Source organism: Pseudopipra pipra, chromosome 5, assembly GCF_036250125.1.
Source record: "Pseudopipra pipra isolate bDixPip1 chromosome 5, bDixPip1.hap1, whole genome shotgun sequence".
Lineage (NCBI taxonomy): Eukaryota > Metazoa > Chordata > Aves > Passeriformes > Pipridae > Pseudopipra > Pseudopipra pipra.
This window is the reverse complement of record NC_087553.1, coordinates 759,070-777,443: the sequence shown is the minus strand read 5'-3', so window position 1 is coordinate 777,443 and position 18,374 is coordinate 759,070. Positions and strand designations below refer to the sequence as shown.

Below are 18,374 nucleotides of genomic sequence, written 5' to 3'. Positions count from 1 at the left end.
GTTGTAGGTATTTGTTTCTTGACATGAAGATACCAATCTCAGGCCCGTTGCACTCATCCTACAAAGCTTATCTGCTGAACAAGTATTGTAGGTGCAGAAAACCTTCTAAAGTCTTGGTTTATTGTCATTCAGGATCCTTGTGACTATCCTGAGTCGGAAGGGACCCATCTCCCGTGTATTTAGTGCACGATAAAGACAAGTAGATTAACTCACTATTTTATATCTCACAAACGGGAATAATAAATGCAATGAACTCCACACCTGCAGTGGATCAATGACCCCTGCAGCCGGATGGTGTCGGGCTGGGTTCTGCTGCCCACTGTTCGCCTCCACTAGATGTCAGGCTGCTGACAGTGCTGGAGGAGTTTAATCCCTGTGGCACAGTGAGGAGCACGGGCAGGATCACAGCTACAGTTCTCCACTTCCAATCGCCAGCAGTAACTCAAAATAGGAGATACCCTGAGTCACTATGTTGGTTTTTCTTGTCCTTCACTCTTTTGAGCTCTAGTCTTCTCCCTTCAGCAAATTTCTCAGCATTGACAAGGTCCAGCACTGCTGATAAATGGGAGCAGGGCTGAGTAACACGGGATTCCCTGGGGGCATTTCCCTTTGCTCCTCCATTCCAAAGGGGCCAGGCTTGACACATCTATTAGGGAAGAATACATAACTCCTGAGTTCCTCAAAAATATTCAAGCACATGCCTTCTTACTCCCCGACAGCAACAAGGTGGTGAGGAGCTTTTGGGCTCTTTCTGCTTCCTCGTGGGGATATTTATTTTTATTTTCTGGGAAGAACACATAATTTCAGAAAGTAATCCCATCTCTCAAGTGGTATCTTTATAAAACCTCTCAAGGAAGTGGGCTGGACAGCAGGTGGATTAAATTTCCCAAGCAACAGAAGCAGGATAATATTTTCAGGCCTGTATGAAGGATTTTGGGGGATTTTGCTCACAGTGGCTGTTGCAGCCCGAAAAAGTAAGTGTCCCATGTGCAGCCCTGCAAATGTGATGCAGTTGCAGCAGGTTTTATGTGCATGGGGGGAGTGACTCCACAATGTGTGGAAAAGCAGTGAGTCTGCTCCAACTCCCTGTCCTGTGGCCCAGAGTGGCTCCAGGGATGCACAAAAGCCTGGTGAGCTCAGCAGAGAGCACAGGGGTGATTTATGCACACTGGCTTAATAGCAAGCTTTTGGATGCTCAGTTGTCTGGACTGCTGAAGTCCAGAAAAAACTGTTGCTGCTATCAAAACACAGGAAAAGCCAAGATTTTCACGTGAGAGATGAGATCTGATTGTATTTGTATGGGAAATCCATATTATATGGTACAATTCTCAAATTTAGCACTGCTCATGGGAGTCTAGGACTTAAAATGACACTGGATAGTGAAAAGGGTCACAAGAGGAGACGAGTAAAGGCACACTGTCACCTTCACAGTCCTCCTTGAGGCTCCTCCTTTCCCACAAAACCTTAAACAAGATGCTTGGAACTTATTTCAGATATCCTGTCTAGGCAGCCTGATCCCTTTCCATAAGCCCACTGCTTGCTGCCACCTCCCCACATCCATCTTTTTTCCTTTAGTCCCATGATTGGTGTCCAGAGCAGCCTGCCTTGTGGAGAGGGATGTCCTTCCTGGCTTTGTGTATGGCCTGGACCATCCCTGTCCTTTCCTGCAGAAATTAAACTCTGGTAGCCAATTTTTTTTCCCTGTAGCAGTGTTAAACCATATATTAGTGTCAATCGCAGAATCATGGAATGGTTTGGATTCCACACCCCTGCCTTGGGCAGGGACACCTTCCACTGGCCCAGGCTGCATCCATAACAAAGGGGTGACACATACACACCCCAGCATCAAATGCAACTGCTCTTCTATGGCCCTCAGACACACGTGTAACATCTCATCTGAAGCCAAATAATCTCTGGAGTTGGCTTTGGACTGCAATAGCTATTCTTGGGTTTAAGACAGTCTGCAGTGTCCATTTCATATGGATTCTTCATTGCTATTGAAAGCATCCAAAAAACTTAAAAGCTGGTTTGTGTTCCACCTCTGGTGGTTGAAAAGATGGTGCTACCTCCTCTCAGATCTGCTCTTCCTCATCTTAATCCAGGTGTTCAGAATTCCTGAAAAAGGGCTGTGTTTTGCCCAGTGTAAGCCTGAAGCTGAGGGCTGGCATGAGGGTAGGGGCTCACTGCTCAACAACAAAGGCTAATCAAAAGCATTTCTCCAAGTGCATCAACCAATTTCACTGGATCATATTAAATACTATAACAAAAATAAAAGCATTTGGTCTACAGCTTCAAAGCTCTGTGGCCCAAGTCATACTTAATTTAACACAGACCCCAAATAAGAGTCGGAAAACTAATATTTATGCCGGAAATAGAACATGCAGTGGGATTTGCTCTTTACTGCAAAGTAACTTTTTCCAGAGCCCAAATTTTATCTTTTGATGGAAGTTGCCCCCAGTAAATGCCAATATACACGTTGTGATGATGAGTGGCCATGTCTTAGCATTTGAGATGGGAAGGATTCACAGCCTTTGACCTGCTTCGCTTCCTGCAGAGCCAGCATTTGCTCTGTCTTCCAGAGTCTCCGCTGGGATGGATCTTTCTGTGTGTCCAGATTCAAACACCACTGCCTCAAGAGTCTGGTCTACCTTCTAATTTGGTGGAGAATTCTTAAAAATAAATTCTACATAGTTTTATTTTCAGATGGAATAATTTTCTCTAGGTGGATTTTTTTTTTCCCCCTTCTTGCAGTCCTCTAAGTCTCTGCTGAGAAAAATAAATGTTATTTAGACTGTAAGCTCTTTGGGGAAAAAGCTGGATTTTTAAGTGATCTGCCTGCGTTCACAGAATTGGACAGATCAGATGAGCTCGAGGTACAACACCTATGAGTAATAGTGTTTGGCCACAATTAAGTCTTTTTATCCCTGGGAGGCTTGTTTTTTTTTTTTTTCCTACATGTATATAAGTTAACTTTTCATACTCATGTTTAGAACAAGCTGAACTGTATTTTTGAGAAACAAATATTACACATTGAAAATGTAACTTTTTTGTTGTTGCTGCTGGCTAATATTTTAACACCGAAAAAAAATTAATGTCGTAGAATCACAAGAATGGATTGGGTGGGAAGAGAGCTTAAAGATCACAGAATTACAGAACAGGCCGAGCTGGAAGGGAGCCCGCAGCAGCAGCGAGCCCAGCCCCTCGTTTAGTCCCACCCATGGGCGGGACAACTTTAGACACTAAGCGAGATGTAACTATTCGCGTAATTTATGTATTTTCAGATGTGCCTCAGTGTTCGCTCAGAGGCCATTTTGCCGCCGGAACCGCGCGCGCCACCTCCCGCCCGGCGGGGCGGCACCGCCGCCATCGGCCCTCACGGCGGGGGCGGGGCCCTGGCAGGGGCGGGGCGGGGCCGGGCCCGGCCATGGAGGGGCGGAGTGTGGCCGGAGCGGCCCGGGCCTGGGCAGGGGCGGAGCGGGGCCGGCCCGGGCCATATCAGGGGGCGGAGCGGGGCTGGGCCTTGGCGATGGCGGCGGCCGGAGCCGTGTCGCTGTGCTCGGCCCGCCTGGAGAGCGTGCGGGCGCTGTCGGGGCAGCTCCGGGAGGCGCGGCGCAGGTAGCGGGGGGGGCGCGGCGGCGCCGGCGGAGGGTCCCCGGCCCGGCCCGGCCCGGCCCGGCCCTGCGCGCAGCCGGGCAAGGGGCGCTCGGTGCCCGCTGGACCCTCCGCCGCGGAACACCCGCACAGCCCCGGCTGCCCCCGGGCCGGGCCGAGCGCTCGCACGGCCCGCTCCGACCGCCGGGTCCTGTCCTGGGCAGCGGGGCCGAAGCGGGTCAGCTCCGTGCGATAGCCCAGCACGTGGTGTAGGCCGATAGGAAGGAAACTGCAGCGGACTGAGCGTTTTGCCATTTCAGAACAGTGCCCATGTCTAAGAACTCCCAGCTCACGGTTCTGCTCGATGGAGGAAACATTTCTGTGTGTTTGGGCCGCCCGGGGGCTCCTCTGCCAGAAACACGTGTCCCGGGACGCGTTTCCCACGGGGACGCGGTGCCCCAGCCACGGAGCAGTGCTTTGGCATGTCAGGAAGCGGCAGGAGCTGCACCGCTCCTGCGAGTTGGAAGGTTCAGGTTCCACGAATATATCTTCTTATGTCCTGAAACAAAACCAAATTCCAGACCTTCTTTCTGGTGATGTAAGCTCCACTGTTTTCTTCATGGCTGAAGGCCAGCTCTGGTTTTGGTCTTTGTTGTGCCACTTTGGTATTTCCCCCCCAGTATTGCACCACTGTAAAATGTAGTTACCCCCCCCGCCCCTCCATAACCCTCTGTGATGCTGTGGTGGGTTTTTTAATGTTTTAATGTAGATGGAGAATGTGTGAGTGTGTTGCTCTTGATCAACTCTGAGGCTGCAGAATGAAATACACACTCCCTGGGGATCTGAAACCTAATGTTGTAGTAATTTAGGGATATAAATGTATGCTAGTTTGTGTTTTCCAGCACAAGTGCTCTCCCTTCTGTGTAAGTTTCCTGCACACCCTGACAGCCCTCAATGCTGGATGCACTGTGCTGTCAGTAAGATGTAGACAAACAAAGCAGTGTCACTGTTGGAGCAAAAGGTCTTACAAGGGACTTAGAAAATGTGAACAGTGAGTAAAGAGTGAGTTTTGTTCAGTCCAGGAAAGAAAACACAACAGCAGCAGAGGTGGGAGATGCTGTCTCCAGACATGTCCAAGGGATTATGGATAGGATGTGCGTGGACATGATGGAGTTGGCAGTGTTTGGTTAATGTTGGACTCGATCTTAAGGGTTTTTTCCAACCTCAGTGATTCTGTGGTTTGATTTATGGATGTGATCACTTATGAAAGAGGAGGCAGAATTTCTAATTCTCTGTTTAGACATTTGAGTGAGCAGCAGAACACAGGTAATACTGTATAATATACAAGTGTTTGATCAAGAAGGTCTTAAATTCTTCTTCAGGGAGAGTTTTCTGTGTGAGCATTTTATTTAATGCTACTTTACATTTGATCTCATTTCACTTTCTTCTGTTTGATCTTGAGTACACAACAAGTCTCTTTAAGGTTCAGGGAGGCTACACCTGGATTTCCTTTGCTGACCCTGGTCAGAAGGATTGGATGAGCAAGTTGATTGAACTTCCTTTAGCAATGCCATGAACTCAGGTGTGGCTCCTCTTCACCAGCAGGTGATATCAGAGTTAGCAATGTGTGTCATGTGTTTAACTCATCTCCATTCAAGTTGATGATCCTTGTGGGTGCCTTCCAACTCAGGATGTTCATGATTCTGTGATCTAACGTGGGACACCTGAACTGTGTTAATTAATTAGAGCACCTTCTCTTAAAGCAACATGCACTGTCATACATAAACAAGGCAGCCCTGTGCACTGGGGAGACTTTTTCCTTTTCCCTAAGATTCCAAAGATCTGTTGAAAAGTCGTGGGGAATACTAAGGGAACAAAACTCTCCTACAGCCCCTTTTCTGAAAAGGCTGGTGGGAGGATTGTGTGGTGTCTTTTGCTCTTCCTACTTGAAAGACTTTGTATACTGTGCATAGTTAAAGATTGTTGCAGAAACGTCTTTGGGTTTACAGTGGGAAGTGTCATTGCCAGAGGCTTTTTGGCAGCAGGGCATTTTTTCCTCTCTTTCACCGCAAATTTATTTATTTCAGAGAAGTGGCAGAAGAAAGTGTATTTCAAGACCTCCTGGAAATCCTGAGCAGTGCCTCCCGTGCCATTGAGCAGAGCTGCAGGGACTCCTGTGGGCTGGCAGAGGTGGACACCTGCCTGCTGCTCGTGGCTGAGTGCTTCAGGTGCCTGAGGAATGCCTGTGTGCAGTGTGCCAGGAACCAGCACCTCCTGAGGTACAGTCAGCAGCTGGTTTAGCCCACGAAAAATTACCACCACCTGATGTTTGTGTGCTTTCATACAGAGATTGTTGTTTTACTCTGCTGTGTTGGTTGATTTATTAACTGGCATTTTCTGATGGATACAATCACTTGAAATCAAATATGCAAGAAACAAAAACAGCTGAGCTATTTGTAGGTCAGAGTTTGGGGCCCTGCTGAATAATGGAACAAGTGTCTGGGTCCTTAATACAAGTTGATGATGCAAATGCTATAAGCCTGTTGGAAGCCTGACTGTATAAATACCCATTTTTTTCTCTTTCTTCCATTTTTTGGATAACATAATGAATGAGTAAATAGTCATAATTATCAGTTACAGAAGTAGTATGTCTTTTAAGGTACATTTAGATCTGTCTGGCCCTCATGGCAAAGGAAAGCATGTAGAACTTGTGCATATTAACCCTGATACATGCCCAGGCAAACTGATATTAATGAAAGAAAAGTCAATCTGGCTCCTTAAGTTATTTAGCCTCTCTTATTTTTGCCTGTGTCTCTTGCAGCATTGAAGGGATGCTTGGGACACAAGGAGCTGTAGTTAGTGAAAACCTGGTAGTCTGGCTGCTGTTTTTTAAAAACCCAACAAAACAGCAACACTCTCCCTGCCCCAATCCTGCCCAAGAACCTCAAACCAACTGACCAAAAAAAAAAACCCAAAGGCCTGTTACAAGTTTCTTGTGGGTCACAAAGACTTACTGTGGAGTACAGTCTGCAAATTTGGCCTCTTGGGACTTGTCAAATTTGATTTATTGAACTAAATGTAATTTTGCCCTGGGACCAAGTCGTAGCTTCTGTGCTGGGGCAGAGTTTTGTCAATGCCACAAAAGTTGCAACTCAGACCATTCTGAGGTGGCACCTATGATTTTCCTCCTCAAAGGAGGAAGGATAAATGGTTACTTGACCTTCTCTGCTTCCCTCTGAGAGTTGTGTAAGGTTCCCTTGGAGCTGGCCCCCTTGGTTTTTGATGGTGTCACAAACTGCTTTGTTGGCATTGAAAATCCTCCAAGTTTATTAGAGAGGAATGTACGTGACTCTTTCCCTGGATGCTTTTACACAAGTAAAGCTGTTCAAATTACAGGAATAATTTGCTATTTTTTAACATCTGATTAGAAGAATAGCAAAAAGAGAGGAAAGGGTACTTAGCTCTGAAGGTACTGTGTCCAGAATTGTTAGAATGCAGGCTGATGCTCTAAGCCCCTTTGATTTGCTTCTGATGGCAATAATGTGGCTGCTGATAGGCAGTAAAGTAGGAGAAACTGGTTTTTATTTTGGAGATCCTGAAGAGGCTTAAGGTTTGCTGTTAACTTTGGTGAAAAGCCTTTTAATTTTACTCAATTGTATTTCATATCAAGCAAATTATTATTTTTTTTTCGGAATTTAATAATAGGAACTTGGGTCTCATCTCTACATCTGTCCATTTGATCAAATTGCTTCATGGAATGCAAGTCAAAGAAGAATTGTTATTGCCTGGTAAGGCCTGGGATTTTTTTAAAGCTATAGCCTGCACTGTATTTTTTTTGTGTGGGAGGTGCAATGTCCCTTTACTGCTGTGTTTGTTTGATAAAGGTGAATTGTTTCTTTAGTTGTAGTTAAGAATGAGGGGGGAGTCTCTCTTACATTGCTTGAAAAAAATCTTGGCCTCATGTCTAGTCCAGTTGTATTTTCCATGAACTGTTCCCTGTAGATTGTTAAAGATATGTGGAAACTCTGAAATGAACCAGGATATCTGGATTGCAAAAATGAAAAGCTCCTGTAGTACCTCCCTTCAAAACATGTTCTGCCATTTTACTGTCTTTTTATTCCATGTGCAAATGTAGTGAAATTATTTTTTTTGATGATACTTGAAATAACTTGTCTGATTCCAGGAATCAGATTGCAGCTGTGACTTTTTAAAACTGATTTTTAAATTTTCCTTTGTGCACAGTGCTTGCTGGCCAGTCAGGATGATACCTGCCAAGAATTAGGTGCTGATCTGAGTAGTGTTCATGTTTCCTTAGTGGGTGAATTTTTTCTTTCTATGCAGTGAAGGGAAAATGTGACTCCAGAGCCCTTCCTCCCTAGTGGTAGTTATTGCTACTGATTTCTCCCAAACTCATTTCACTGGATTAAGGCTTTTTCAGAGAGTGATGAGGAACATCTGGTTTGTCTCTCTACCTTTATTTCTTTTCACTCCCATTCCTTGGATGAGGTTTTCCCTGGGTTCCCGCTGCTGCTTCTGTATCATTGTGTGGAAGCAAGTGAAACAACTGTCCTGAGTCCCTGCCCCTCAAACACCTTTGTGAAGCTGGGGGGGAGTAGCCAGGTCCAGAACACTGGGCTTTCTTTTGCTGCTCAGCTTGGCTCAAATGAAGCCTTCGAGGCACGTGAGGGTTTGTGCTTGAGCCAAGGTCACTCCTGCCCCCATTGCTGCCAGGGAAGGAGCAGTGGTGCCAGCATGGCCCTTCAGGGTGGGAGGGCCAGAACTGTAAGCCCTGTGGGTGACAAAAAGAGGGCTTGCTCGAGGGCCAAGAAGGGAGGAACTGATGGCACCCAGGAGTGACTTTCAAGCCATGTCACAGGGAGGACTGGGAACCCCTCTGTAGACCAGTGAGATAAAAGTGTTGGGAGCTGAAATGCTGCTTTTGTCCAGCCTGACACTGTCCCTGCTGGGGCCTTGGACAGCAGAGGGTTCCCAAAGCTGTCCTGGGGAGGTGGGCTCAGAGGGGCTGCCCAGCAGCTGCAGGAGGAGGAGGATGTGCCCCTTGTTGGGTACAGGCATGGCCTGAGGTTTCCCCCATAGTCTCATTGCTGCTGTCCCCTCCTTTGTCCCCTCCTTGCTGGACTGTCACACGTGTGCTGGTCTCTGCTCTGGGGGCTGAAGAACCAGCAGGGGATCTTGCTGAGGAAAAAAAGGAGGGATGGAACCCAGTAATTTGGTTATCTGCTTCAGGTTCCTTTTCCTAACCACAGGCTGGTGTACCATCTGTTTGTCACCATGAACACAAGGGTGGCATTGACCAGTTTCTAACAGTGTTTCAGTCAGAGTTGTTCTGGGACTGCTACTCGATGTAGCCATTCAGCAAACACCTTGGAGTTGGAACTAAAGTTTGCTGTATGGACCCAGGATAGGTGGCTCATCTGATACTGTTGGGGAACCTCAGTGAAGAACATGGCTCATGTATTCCCTGTGTCTCAGCACAACAGCACAAAAATTCTAGACAAGCAAGTGTTGCTAATTCCTTGCTGAGTGATCTGATGAACTTTGTTCTAAGTGGAAATGAAGCTGGTGCCTGGAGCAGCAGCTCCTGCTGCAGGGGGTGCCTGGGAAGGGAACAGTTCAATTTGGCTGTGGATTATCAGTCGTGGTGTCAGAAGCGAAGCAAATCGCTCAGTTGGGCTTGGATGGCACTGCTGAAACAAAAGAAACCCATGAAATCAGTAAATGGCACTGGGCTTATTAACTGTAATTCTGCTTCGTGATTCCCCTCATGTTTCATGTAGGGAATCAGGTCATGGGGCTAGAGTAGCATGTGTATTTTGTTCTAGCAGATAATTAGGTGTAAAGTGGAATATTTCAAGGTGTTCCCTTGGGTATGTGTCCTATTTCCTCCCTCAGATGGCTGCTTGGACTGGGTGATCCCTCTTGGTGCCTGTTTAAATCCTTAGGTTTGTTAAAGTACCTTCATGTTGCTTCCACAGCAACAAACTAAAAGGAGAAAGAGGCAGTGCTGTATTGCAGAGTGAACAGCACTGAACAGTGTTTCAGACCGTGTTCCTGTGAAAAATTCCCGGAGCAAATCATTGTAGGCTGAGTAAATTTGAGGTTCCAGCATTATTGTATTTATGAAGATGAGATTGAAAATTCTTCCTGCAGACTGAAAAATTGGTTTAACCTGATCTGTGGTATGTTTGCACTCTTATCCACTGGAGAGTCTGAGCGGTGGGGTAATTTTTGTAGGAAAGTTCAGTGTAGTACAATTTGAAATGGGTAAAACCAGAAATGAAATAAAGTATATATTCTGTGGCCACTACTGTGACCAGTGTGGTGGTTCTAAGGGAGAGGATGTGATCAAAGCAGCCAAAAAGGAGGTGTTGTGCTAAGTAGTCTGACTAAAAACTGTTGCTAATAGTTATTAAATTAAATCCAGAATCCTTTGCATCTTCTCTGCTAGGAGAAATACTTTAAAAATAGTTTATCTTAGGCCTAGGTGTTATATACATGGCTAATTGGGCTCCTCACTTCAGTATATTTACCGAAACAACTCTACTGTGAATTTTCAGCATATATCTTTCTTTTTTCTTTTTTTAATGGTACCAAAAAAAAAAATCCTGTGTGCTTGTAATGTACTTGTCCCAGCCAGCTGTGAACAAAACTTTTGTTTTGAGTGTATGATAAGGCAGTGGGCCAGAAAACTTGAAGGTGAGTTGGAATGCCTGTCCTGAAATAGCTCTTTAAGGCTTCAGATAGGTTTAAAAATAAACAGTTAATTCTTACATACGGCATATAAGGGTTGTCCAATCCCACCTGCAAGCCAGCTGTCCCTGTAATAATATTCTCCTTTCTTTTCCATACTTACATTAAAAAAAAAAACCAAAAAAACAGCATTTTTAGGCCTTTCCTGTGAGGTGTTGCTGCAGTTAACTGCTTGTCCCCACTCTTTCTCCCAGCTTACTTCCCAGTTAGTCTGAGTTGCATTCCACAGCCTCGTGTCTCTTCTCAGAATTGCTTACAGTACATAGCAGGAATCTGTCTGGAGCAAGTTTTTTACTACTTGGAGGAGGGAGTTGCACAGTGAAGCCAACAGCTAGATGAGTGTGCAGAGAGTTCAGAGAATCATGGAATGATTAGGATTGGAACAGCCTGGGACACTTCCAGGGATGGGGACTCCAAACCTCCCTGGACAGCCCCTTCCAGTGCCTGACCACCCTTTCCAGGAGGAGATTCCTCCTCATGTCCAACCTGATCTCACCTGGCACAGCCTGAGGCTTTTTCCTCTCATCTTGTCCCCTTTTCCCTGGGAGCAGAGATACTCAATTTTTTACTTTAAGTTGTAGGGAAAAATTGAACTCTCTGCAGAATATAAATTTAGTGGAATTTTCACATTAATTCTTTTAATTAAAAAAAGAAAAGTCTCATTGTAACAACCTTTTTCTTTCCTGCTCTGGGTACAAAAGCAAAAAGCACTTGCCAGAGGAGCAGCTGATGAAGCTGCCAGATGAACTTTATCTGAACTTAAAGCAGACCCACATCTCTTAAGAGCTAAGAAGTAGTTCAGTATGTTTGGGATTGCAGCAGACATAGGAAATATCCTTGTCAGAAGCCCAAGTAGAAAATCTCCTTCACTTCATTGCATGTGTCTTGTGGGGTTAGGTTTGTTTCTTTTTTTCCTTTTTGCTATGGCAAATCCTAAGCTTTCCAGCAGAACCTTGGGAAGGTACGTTGAGGTTTGTCAAGATGATGGATCTTTAAATTCTAGAGTGAGAGAACTGGATTTAGGATTCATCTCTGAAATCTGGAAAAAAAAAAAAGAAAAGATAGTTGCAAGCAAAGGCATATGTGTTTTGCAGCAAGCTTACGTTCTATAGGCATGTCCCATTTGATTCTCTCATTTATTCCCACTCCAGCTTGGACAGGAGGAGCTTTAATCTTTTTGTTTGTAAATAGATCTTCTCAAACCTTTCACCGCCTCAAAATACTGCCGATGCTGAAGAATGTGCCTTGAATTCCAACGTAATTGCTTAAAAACGATTCATCTGCCAAAATACTTTCCTGCCCTCTCGTATGAAAAGGCACTGAGTGCCTGATGGCTGCCCTGCCTGAGACAATTTGTTGTGCAAGTTCTCTGAATGAGGTGATTGTCCTCTCTGAGCAGAGCTGAGCTCTCAGTGTGTGCCTGGGAGGTGCTCTGAGCCTGGCTCCAGCATTCCAAACTTCCAGGCTCCTGGGGATGCAGAGCTTGTGTTAAATCAAGTAGCACAGGTGTTGGTGTTATTGTGCTGTGCTGATGCCGTGGCCCTGAAGTTTTTGGGAGTTTTAAGCAATCAGGGTAAGCTGCCTCAAAATGTGTTGTAATGGGGGAATCCCAGAATCATTAGGGTTGGAAAAGCACTCCCAGGTCATGGAGTCCCCCCTGTGCCCCATCCCCACCTTGTCCCCCAGCCCAGAGCACTGAGTGCCATGTCCAGGCCTTCCTGGGACACCTCCAGGGCTGGGCACTCCAAACCTCCCTGGGCAGCCCCTGCCAGTGCCTGACCACCCTTTCCAGGAGGAAATTCCTCCTGATGTCCAACCTGAGCCTCCCCTGGCACAGCTGGAGGCCGTTCCCTCTCCTCCTGTCCCTTGTTCCCTGGGAGCAGAGCCCGACCCCCCCCGGCTCCCCCCTCCTGTCAGGGGGTTGCAGAGCCAGAAGGTCCCCCCTGAGCCTCCTTTTCTCCAGGCTGAGCTCCCTCAGCCCCTCCTGCTGCTCCAGCCCCTTCCCAGCTCTGTTCCCTTCCCTGCACACGCTCCAGCACCTCCATGTCTGTACTGAGAGGCCCAGAACTGGACACAGCCCTCAAGGTGCCTCTGCAGTGCCAGCACAGGGCACAGTCCCTGCCCTGCTCCTGCTGGACACACCGTGGCTGATGCAGAGTTTTTTGATGCAGAATGTGACCAGCCTGTGTTCCTGGCACGGGCACTGCTGGGGATCTCAGCCAAAATCCGTGCCCAGGTGTGCTGGCAGTTAGAGCAAGGTTTGGGGTGTTCACTGCTCTGAATGCTACAAAGCCCAGGAACTTTGGCTAAATTGTAGTGGATAATAAGCTGGAATCCTTAAACAGGAATTTGACTTTGCTTCCAATGTTCTGCAAAGTGTTCAGGTGTAGTTAAACAGCTACAGGTACTCTCTTCAGAACAGAACTTAAAGCATTCCTTTAAAAGCAGTGCTGAAAGATGACCCCGTGTAAATTTTTTAATACTGTGCTTATTATAGTAACTTGAGCATTTTCTGGTAGGATGTTCAGCAACGTGAATATCAGGTGTCTAACACCTGTTCCTGCTTCCTTTCTTGAGGGAGGATGTGTGGGAAAATATGGAATATCTGGTTTTAAACATTTTTCAAGGACTGCAAATGTCATGTTCTTACAAGGGAGCTATAGAAAATGTGTCTTGCTTTGAGCCTTTTTTCCTCCCACCTTTTTTCCCTGCCCTTTCTTCCTCCCTCATGCCTTTTTCCTCCCACCTCTTTTCCCACCTTTTTTTCCTTACCTTTTTTCCTCTTGCCTTTTTCTTCCTGCCTTTTTTCCTCCTTACCTTTTGTCCTCCTGCTTTTTTTCCTCTCTCCCTTTTTCCCACTTTTTTCGCTCTCCTCCTTTTTTAGCTCTTCTCTTTTTTTTCCTCTCTCCTTTCCTGCTGCCTCTTTTCTCTCTGCCCACCAGGAGCATTAGTAATCCCTTGGGAATCCCTTGTGTTTGGCCTCAGTCTGTGGTGTTTAAATGCTCTGACTGGTTTGATCAGCTCTCATGCATATTTTTGTTTTAGTTAATGAAAACCCAGTTCCCCCAGACCTTGGTACTTATGGGTTACTCCTTGTCTAGGAAGCAAATGCCTTGGGAAGTACATTTTAGTCTATCAGTGCAGAAGAGACAGCACTGAGTAACCTTGGAATTCAAAGCTTTGTCCAAATAAAAATATCACTCTTTTATAGACATTAAAAATAAAGAAATAACACGGGGTTGTGTGTGTGCTTCAGCAGTAAGATCTAAGGGACCTAGGCCTATATATAGGTTCCAGAGATTACATTTCTTGCAAAAGCCAGATGGGATGGAAGCACTTCATCTTTGATGAAGTAACAAGACCTCTCCTGAGGTCTGCAGGAGAACATGCCAGGGTTGAGCAAAGAAGCATACTTGATTTCTTTATAAGCTTTTGAAGGTGAAGACATGCTGTGTTTCAAAAGCCACTGAACTGTAAGCTGTAGGAGTTCATGTAGCACTAGAAAATCACATTGAAGTTTGGTTATGAGAGATGCCTGAAAATGGATGGGAAGAGGAGATAATTATGATTCTCAGCAGCTGCACTGGGTACCTTCTCCCTTCTAAAAAGTTGTTAATTCAAAGTCATTGTCCAAGATTTACAGAAAAGGATTTGTTTAATCAAATGTTTTTGTTTTGCTCAATAAGAATCTGAGTAAAACAGGGTTGAATTGTTATATTTGCAAAAGTATTGCTGAAAGCAAAAATGGATGAATACCAGTGAAGTGGTTGCAATGATTTCTACTTCTTTAAGAGAGGCTGGGAGAAATAAAGCTTAGGTTCTGTCATGGCTCAGTGAGACAAACCAGAAGATGTTCCTTTGCTCTGACCTTTTCCCAGTTCTGCACTGAACCACTGGCAGATGGGAATTGCCATGGAAAACTGAGACTGGCTAACTTGGAAGGTACAGAAGGGCAGGGAAAGGAGGGGGTCTCAAACCTGCCAAACCAGGCTGAACTGGTTTTCCTGTATTCCTTAAATGGGCAGCCACGTGTCCCTAACCATTTACAGTTTCTTGTCAATATTTGTCTGTTTATTTGTTTTCTTCCCCTAGAAGGCAGTGGCAACAGCAGCACTCGTACTTTTGGTCCCCTTAAAAAGACTGCCTTCCTACCAGTAGGAAAATGAGCTAGAATTAAATACTTGGACCTTTTTGGAGTGCATTGGAGTGGTACCTTTGCAGAATGAGTTAGATGGAAATTCTGGATATTTAAGGCTTAATTAGTTGGAAAATCTGAGCATTTATGGCTTATCTACTAACATCAGAGTCTAACTATTTTCCCCCCCTTTTTGATACTTTTGTGTGTACCTTATCCTTTGAAATGCCTGGTCATTCAGCAATGTATTTTAAATGAACAGGAAGGAGAAACAGAGTGGTCAGTTATGGGACCTGAATGTTCTTTATATGAATGCCAATATCGACCAAAGGAGTCACTCTCTTATCTTTTGTGCTTGTCTTTTATGTATTGTCCAGTAACTTTCATTCTCCTATTTTATTCTTTAAAAAAATTGCATTTTGCTGTCTCTGCTTTTTGTAGCACTTTAATCCTGTTGCACTGAATGGTTACATTTCCAAATCACCACTAGTGATATAAAAAATACATATTTTAAAGCATGCCTGGAAGGTGTGATGGAACACACTTTGTAGATTTTGACTGGACAGACATCATAGCAGAGCAAATATTCAGAGCTCACCCAATGCCTTTGGGAAACCATTCCTGAGATTTATTGTCTGTGGGCTGGGGTCTGTAGCTCTCTGAACACGTGTCTTCACACAAGCTTTGTTATATGGATTTGGAGAAGGTGTAACTTCTGAATTTTGTCCTGGGGACTCTTATACACAATGGCTACTAAATTTAAACCGACAGGATTAAGGAAGGAAAGTTCATCCTTCCTCTCTTCCCACATCAGTGCCTCCTGTATTTCTCTCTGGAGGAGAAGGCATACAGTTTGTTGGGGATTGTGTCTGTTATTGTTTTGTTTCTGAGGGTCTACTGTAAATTGTTGTGCTGCAGATTTTTTGGTATGAGTCACGTTAGGTGCTGATTTATGTGGAATGAGTGAGTGCTTATAAAGCTTGAATCACTTTACCTGTCCTAGAGGCCGATCATGAACTGTTCATGGGTGACATTTGTCAGTTTAGGTTCACACTGGCTTTTCTTTTGAGGGAGGGGAGGTGGGAGAGGGCAGTTCCCAGATGGACCCACAGTGTGTGGGGTTGATTCCCAAACAGCAGCGTGAAAGGAGCATGCCTCAGCTGCTTGGAAATAAAGAGGGTTTAAACATCTGCACTTCCATTTATTTTTGTGTGTTTGGGGTTTCCTTTTGCTTACTGCTAGCATAATTAAAACTACTTGTGTATTACAGCTTAAAGAGACCAGATGCTAATTTAAACGGACTTTTTTTAGCCATAGGAATAAGGGACATAGGAATAAGAGTTGCCAGTTTCCTATGTGTGATCTTTGCTTTGTCTGTTAGGCTTTTTGTATGGGGGATTGGTGCCAACACTTTGCTGCCACTGTTAAAGTAAAAACTATAATTACATTGTCAAAATAATATTTATAGTATTTTCGGGGAATAATTGTGGGAGTGTGACGAATATATTATACTCATCAAACTTTTATGTAAACATAAGCATGAGTTTTTTATTTGAGTTATTGGTGTTGTTTTTGGCCTTTGTGTTTTTCCAATCTGTAAAAATAATATTGGGATTTTCATGGTCTCTGTAGCATTTGCAGAGTGTGTGCCCTAACAATCAGTTGATACACTATCTGGTAGGAGTAAACTGCTAGTTGCACTTGTATTGGGATTTTGGTTTCATGTTTCCATAGCTTAAGAAAATCCTCTGTTTTTTTGTGTTTTGCAATCCCCTAATTACTATAGCTCAGAGCATTTTACTACTTTTACCAGACAGGAAGGTTTTAAGTAATTGGTTTGTTCTTTTGTACCATTAGGGGTTGTTCAGTTGGGGTGAGGTTTTTTGTTCCTTTGTTTAGCTCTTTTTGTTTTAATGTATTGGTTTCTTTAGACAAGTCTGAGCTGCTCTTAAAAGTGAGTGTGAGCAGCAGCCAGCAAGGTCTCTGGTAGGAGGGGAGCAGCAGGATTTGTGGCCTCGGGCAGTTCCCCTGGCTGGTTCCTGGGGCTGGGCAGGGGGAGGTACCCGGGGCACAGATGCTCCAGTCCTACCCTGCACTTCAAAATGTACAACTGCCCTCTCTCTGCTGGGTTTTGGTGGATACTGCCACAGCTTTTTTTGAACTGTTTTCAGAACACCTAGGAAAAGGGTTACGGCCATAGGAGGGAGAGTGGGGCTTCCAACTTCCAGCAGGGCTTGGATCATCATTGCACAGGCTCTGGTGTGGAAATACAGTAAACTCTGGTTTGCTGTGTTTTATCCTTTATTAGTCTCTCTCATTTTAAAACCTTTTCCTAGATCTAAATGTCCTGTGTTTGAATCCTGTGGTTCTTGGTAGTGGTTTTTTCCTTCTGTGGGCTCGATCCTCTGCCTGAGTCCTGTTGTTTCTGCAGTGACTGACTGATTTAGGATCATAGAATCACAGAATGGCCTGGGCTGGAAGAGACCTTTAAAGTTCATCGACTTCCAACCCTCTGCCATGGGCAGGGGCACCTTCCACTAGCCCAGGTTGCTCCAAGCCCCGTCCAAGCTTGGACACTTGGACACTTCCAGGGCTGGGGCAGCCACAGCTTCTCTGGGCAACCTGTGCCAGGGCCTCCCCACCCTCACAGGGGAGAATTTCTTCCTAATATCTAATCTAAACCTACTCTGTCAGCTTGAAGCCCTTCTCCTTGTCCTGTCTCTCTCCATTTAAGCTGTGCTGAGCTGAATTATTTCATTTACTGTGGACTGTGAGTATAAAAATGTTTTATTTCAGCACCTTGTTGAGCTACAGTTTGAACTACAGACCAGATCTTGCCCTGATGATGTTCACCTGCCAGGTACTGATGGCATGGATGGCACTGGGAGCAGACTTTGAAGCAGTGACTAGAGAGCTGCTGCTTTCTAGCAGTTTGGTGTTGTGCTGATGATCCAAGGTGTCCTTCCCTTGGCACTCACTGGTTGCTGTACTGGAAGGCAGAGGCAGTGGTGTGTCATGGTCAGTGTGAAGCATTTTGCTCCTTCTAGGAGAGAGACTAACCTGAGGAAATATCCCTAAGGCAGCACAATTAGCAGGCCAGTGGGCTGCCCTGTGGGCTCCCTGCTCTCCTTGCTGGTACAGCTTTTAGGCAGTGTGTAGAGCTGGTTTGGGTTTTTTCCTGCTCCTGCAATTTGGAGGCTTTCTAGTACAGCCTGCCAAGATGTTGCTGATTTATGCCACATGCATAGTGGTTTTCTAATGTGGACTGATATCCACTTGGAGCACAAAGGAAATAGGAGTTTGCTGATGTCTATTTAATTAGAATGGTTTCTGGTTACTTTGGTTGAGGCTTGAAATGAACAGTAATGCATATATTTCTGTGGATCTTTAAATACAGTGTTCTGTAAGCCCTTCCCTTCCTTCCTTGTTCTTTACTGTCCCCTACCCTACCAGCAAATAATGTCAGCAAGAGTGATAATGAGGCAGGTTTCTGATTTACATAAATATATGTGAATCAAACCTTGCAGAAATATCTGTAGATTTAATATGGTTGCCATGTTTTCTCCAGCAGGGGCATCAGGATCTCAAGATAAAGGTGGGAAAAATGGGGCAAACCAACCTTTTAATTGCAGAGAACTTAGTAAAGACAGAACATCCTAAATACAATGCAGGGAGAAGGGGCTGAGCTGTTTTCTTATGTACTGAGAGGAAATGCCCCTTCTAAAGAGCCTTCCACCAAGGCCCAAGGTGCTGTAGTTCTTCCTCCAGGGAAAGTGAAGATGGAAGGGGATGGAAAAAAGCTGGAGGAAGATCTGGGCAGAGAGAACAATGGGAGGCATCTGCTTATCTTTGGATAAACTGTTGCCTGTTGGGATAA

General features: G+C 45.1%; 1 protein-coding gene and 1 long non-coding RNA gene across 4 annotated transcripts in view; one reads left to right on the top strand and one right to left on the bottom strand.

Annotated features, from left to right (window-relative positions):
* Positions 1-200: 200 nt before the first annotated feature.
* On the bottom strand, positions 201-3,367 carry LOC135415237 (uncharacterized). Its single transcript, XR_010431025.1, has 2 exons — positions 2,537-3,367; positions 201-646 (listed from the first exon to the last, which is right to left on the bottom strand). It is a non-coding gene; the product is annotated as an uncharacterized LOC135415237 (long non-coding RNA).
* Positions 3,368-3,504: 137 nt separating this feature from the next.
* Positions 3,505-18,374, top strand: part of ATXN10 (ataxin 10) — a 67,677-nt gene continuing 52,807 nt past the window's right edge. Inside the window, exons 1-3 of one of the 3 annotated variants that reach the window (XM_064654040.1) lie at positions 3,505-3,615; positions 5,679-5,870; positions 7,297-7,379. In XM_064654040.1, the coding sequence (XP_064510110.1) occupies positions 3,527-3,615; positions 5,679-5,870; positions 7,297-7,379 (364 nt within the window). In that variant the 5' untranslated portion in view covers positions 3,505-3,526. Of the gene's footprint in view, positions 3,616-3,720; positions 4,643-5,678; positions 5,871-7,296; positions 7,380-18,374 lie in introns of those variants that run through there. The other 2 variants (XM_064654041.1, XM_064654039.1) reach the window with 2 other exon arrangements.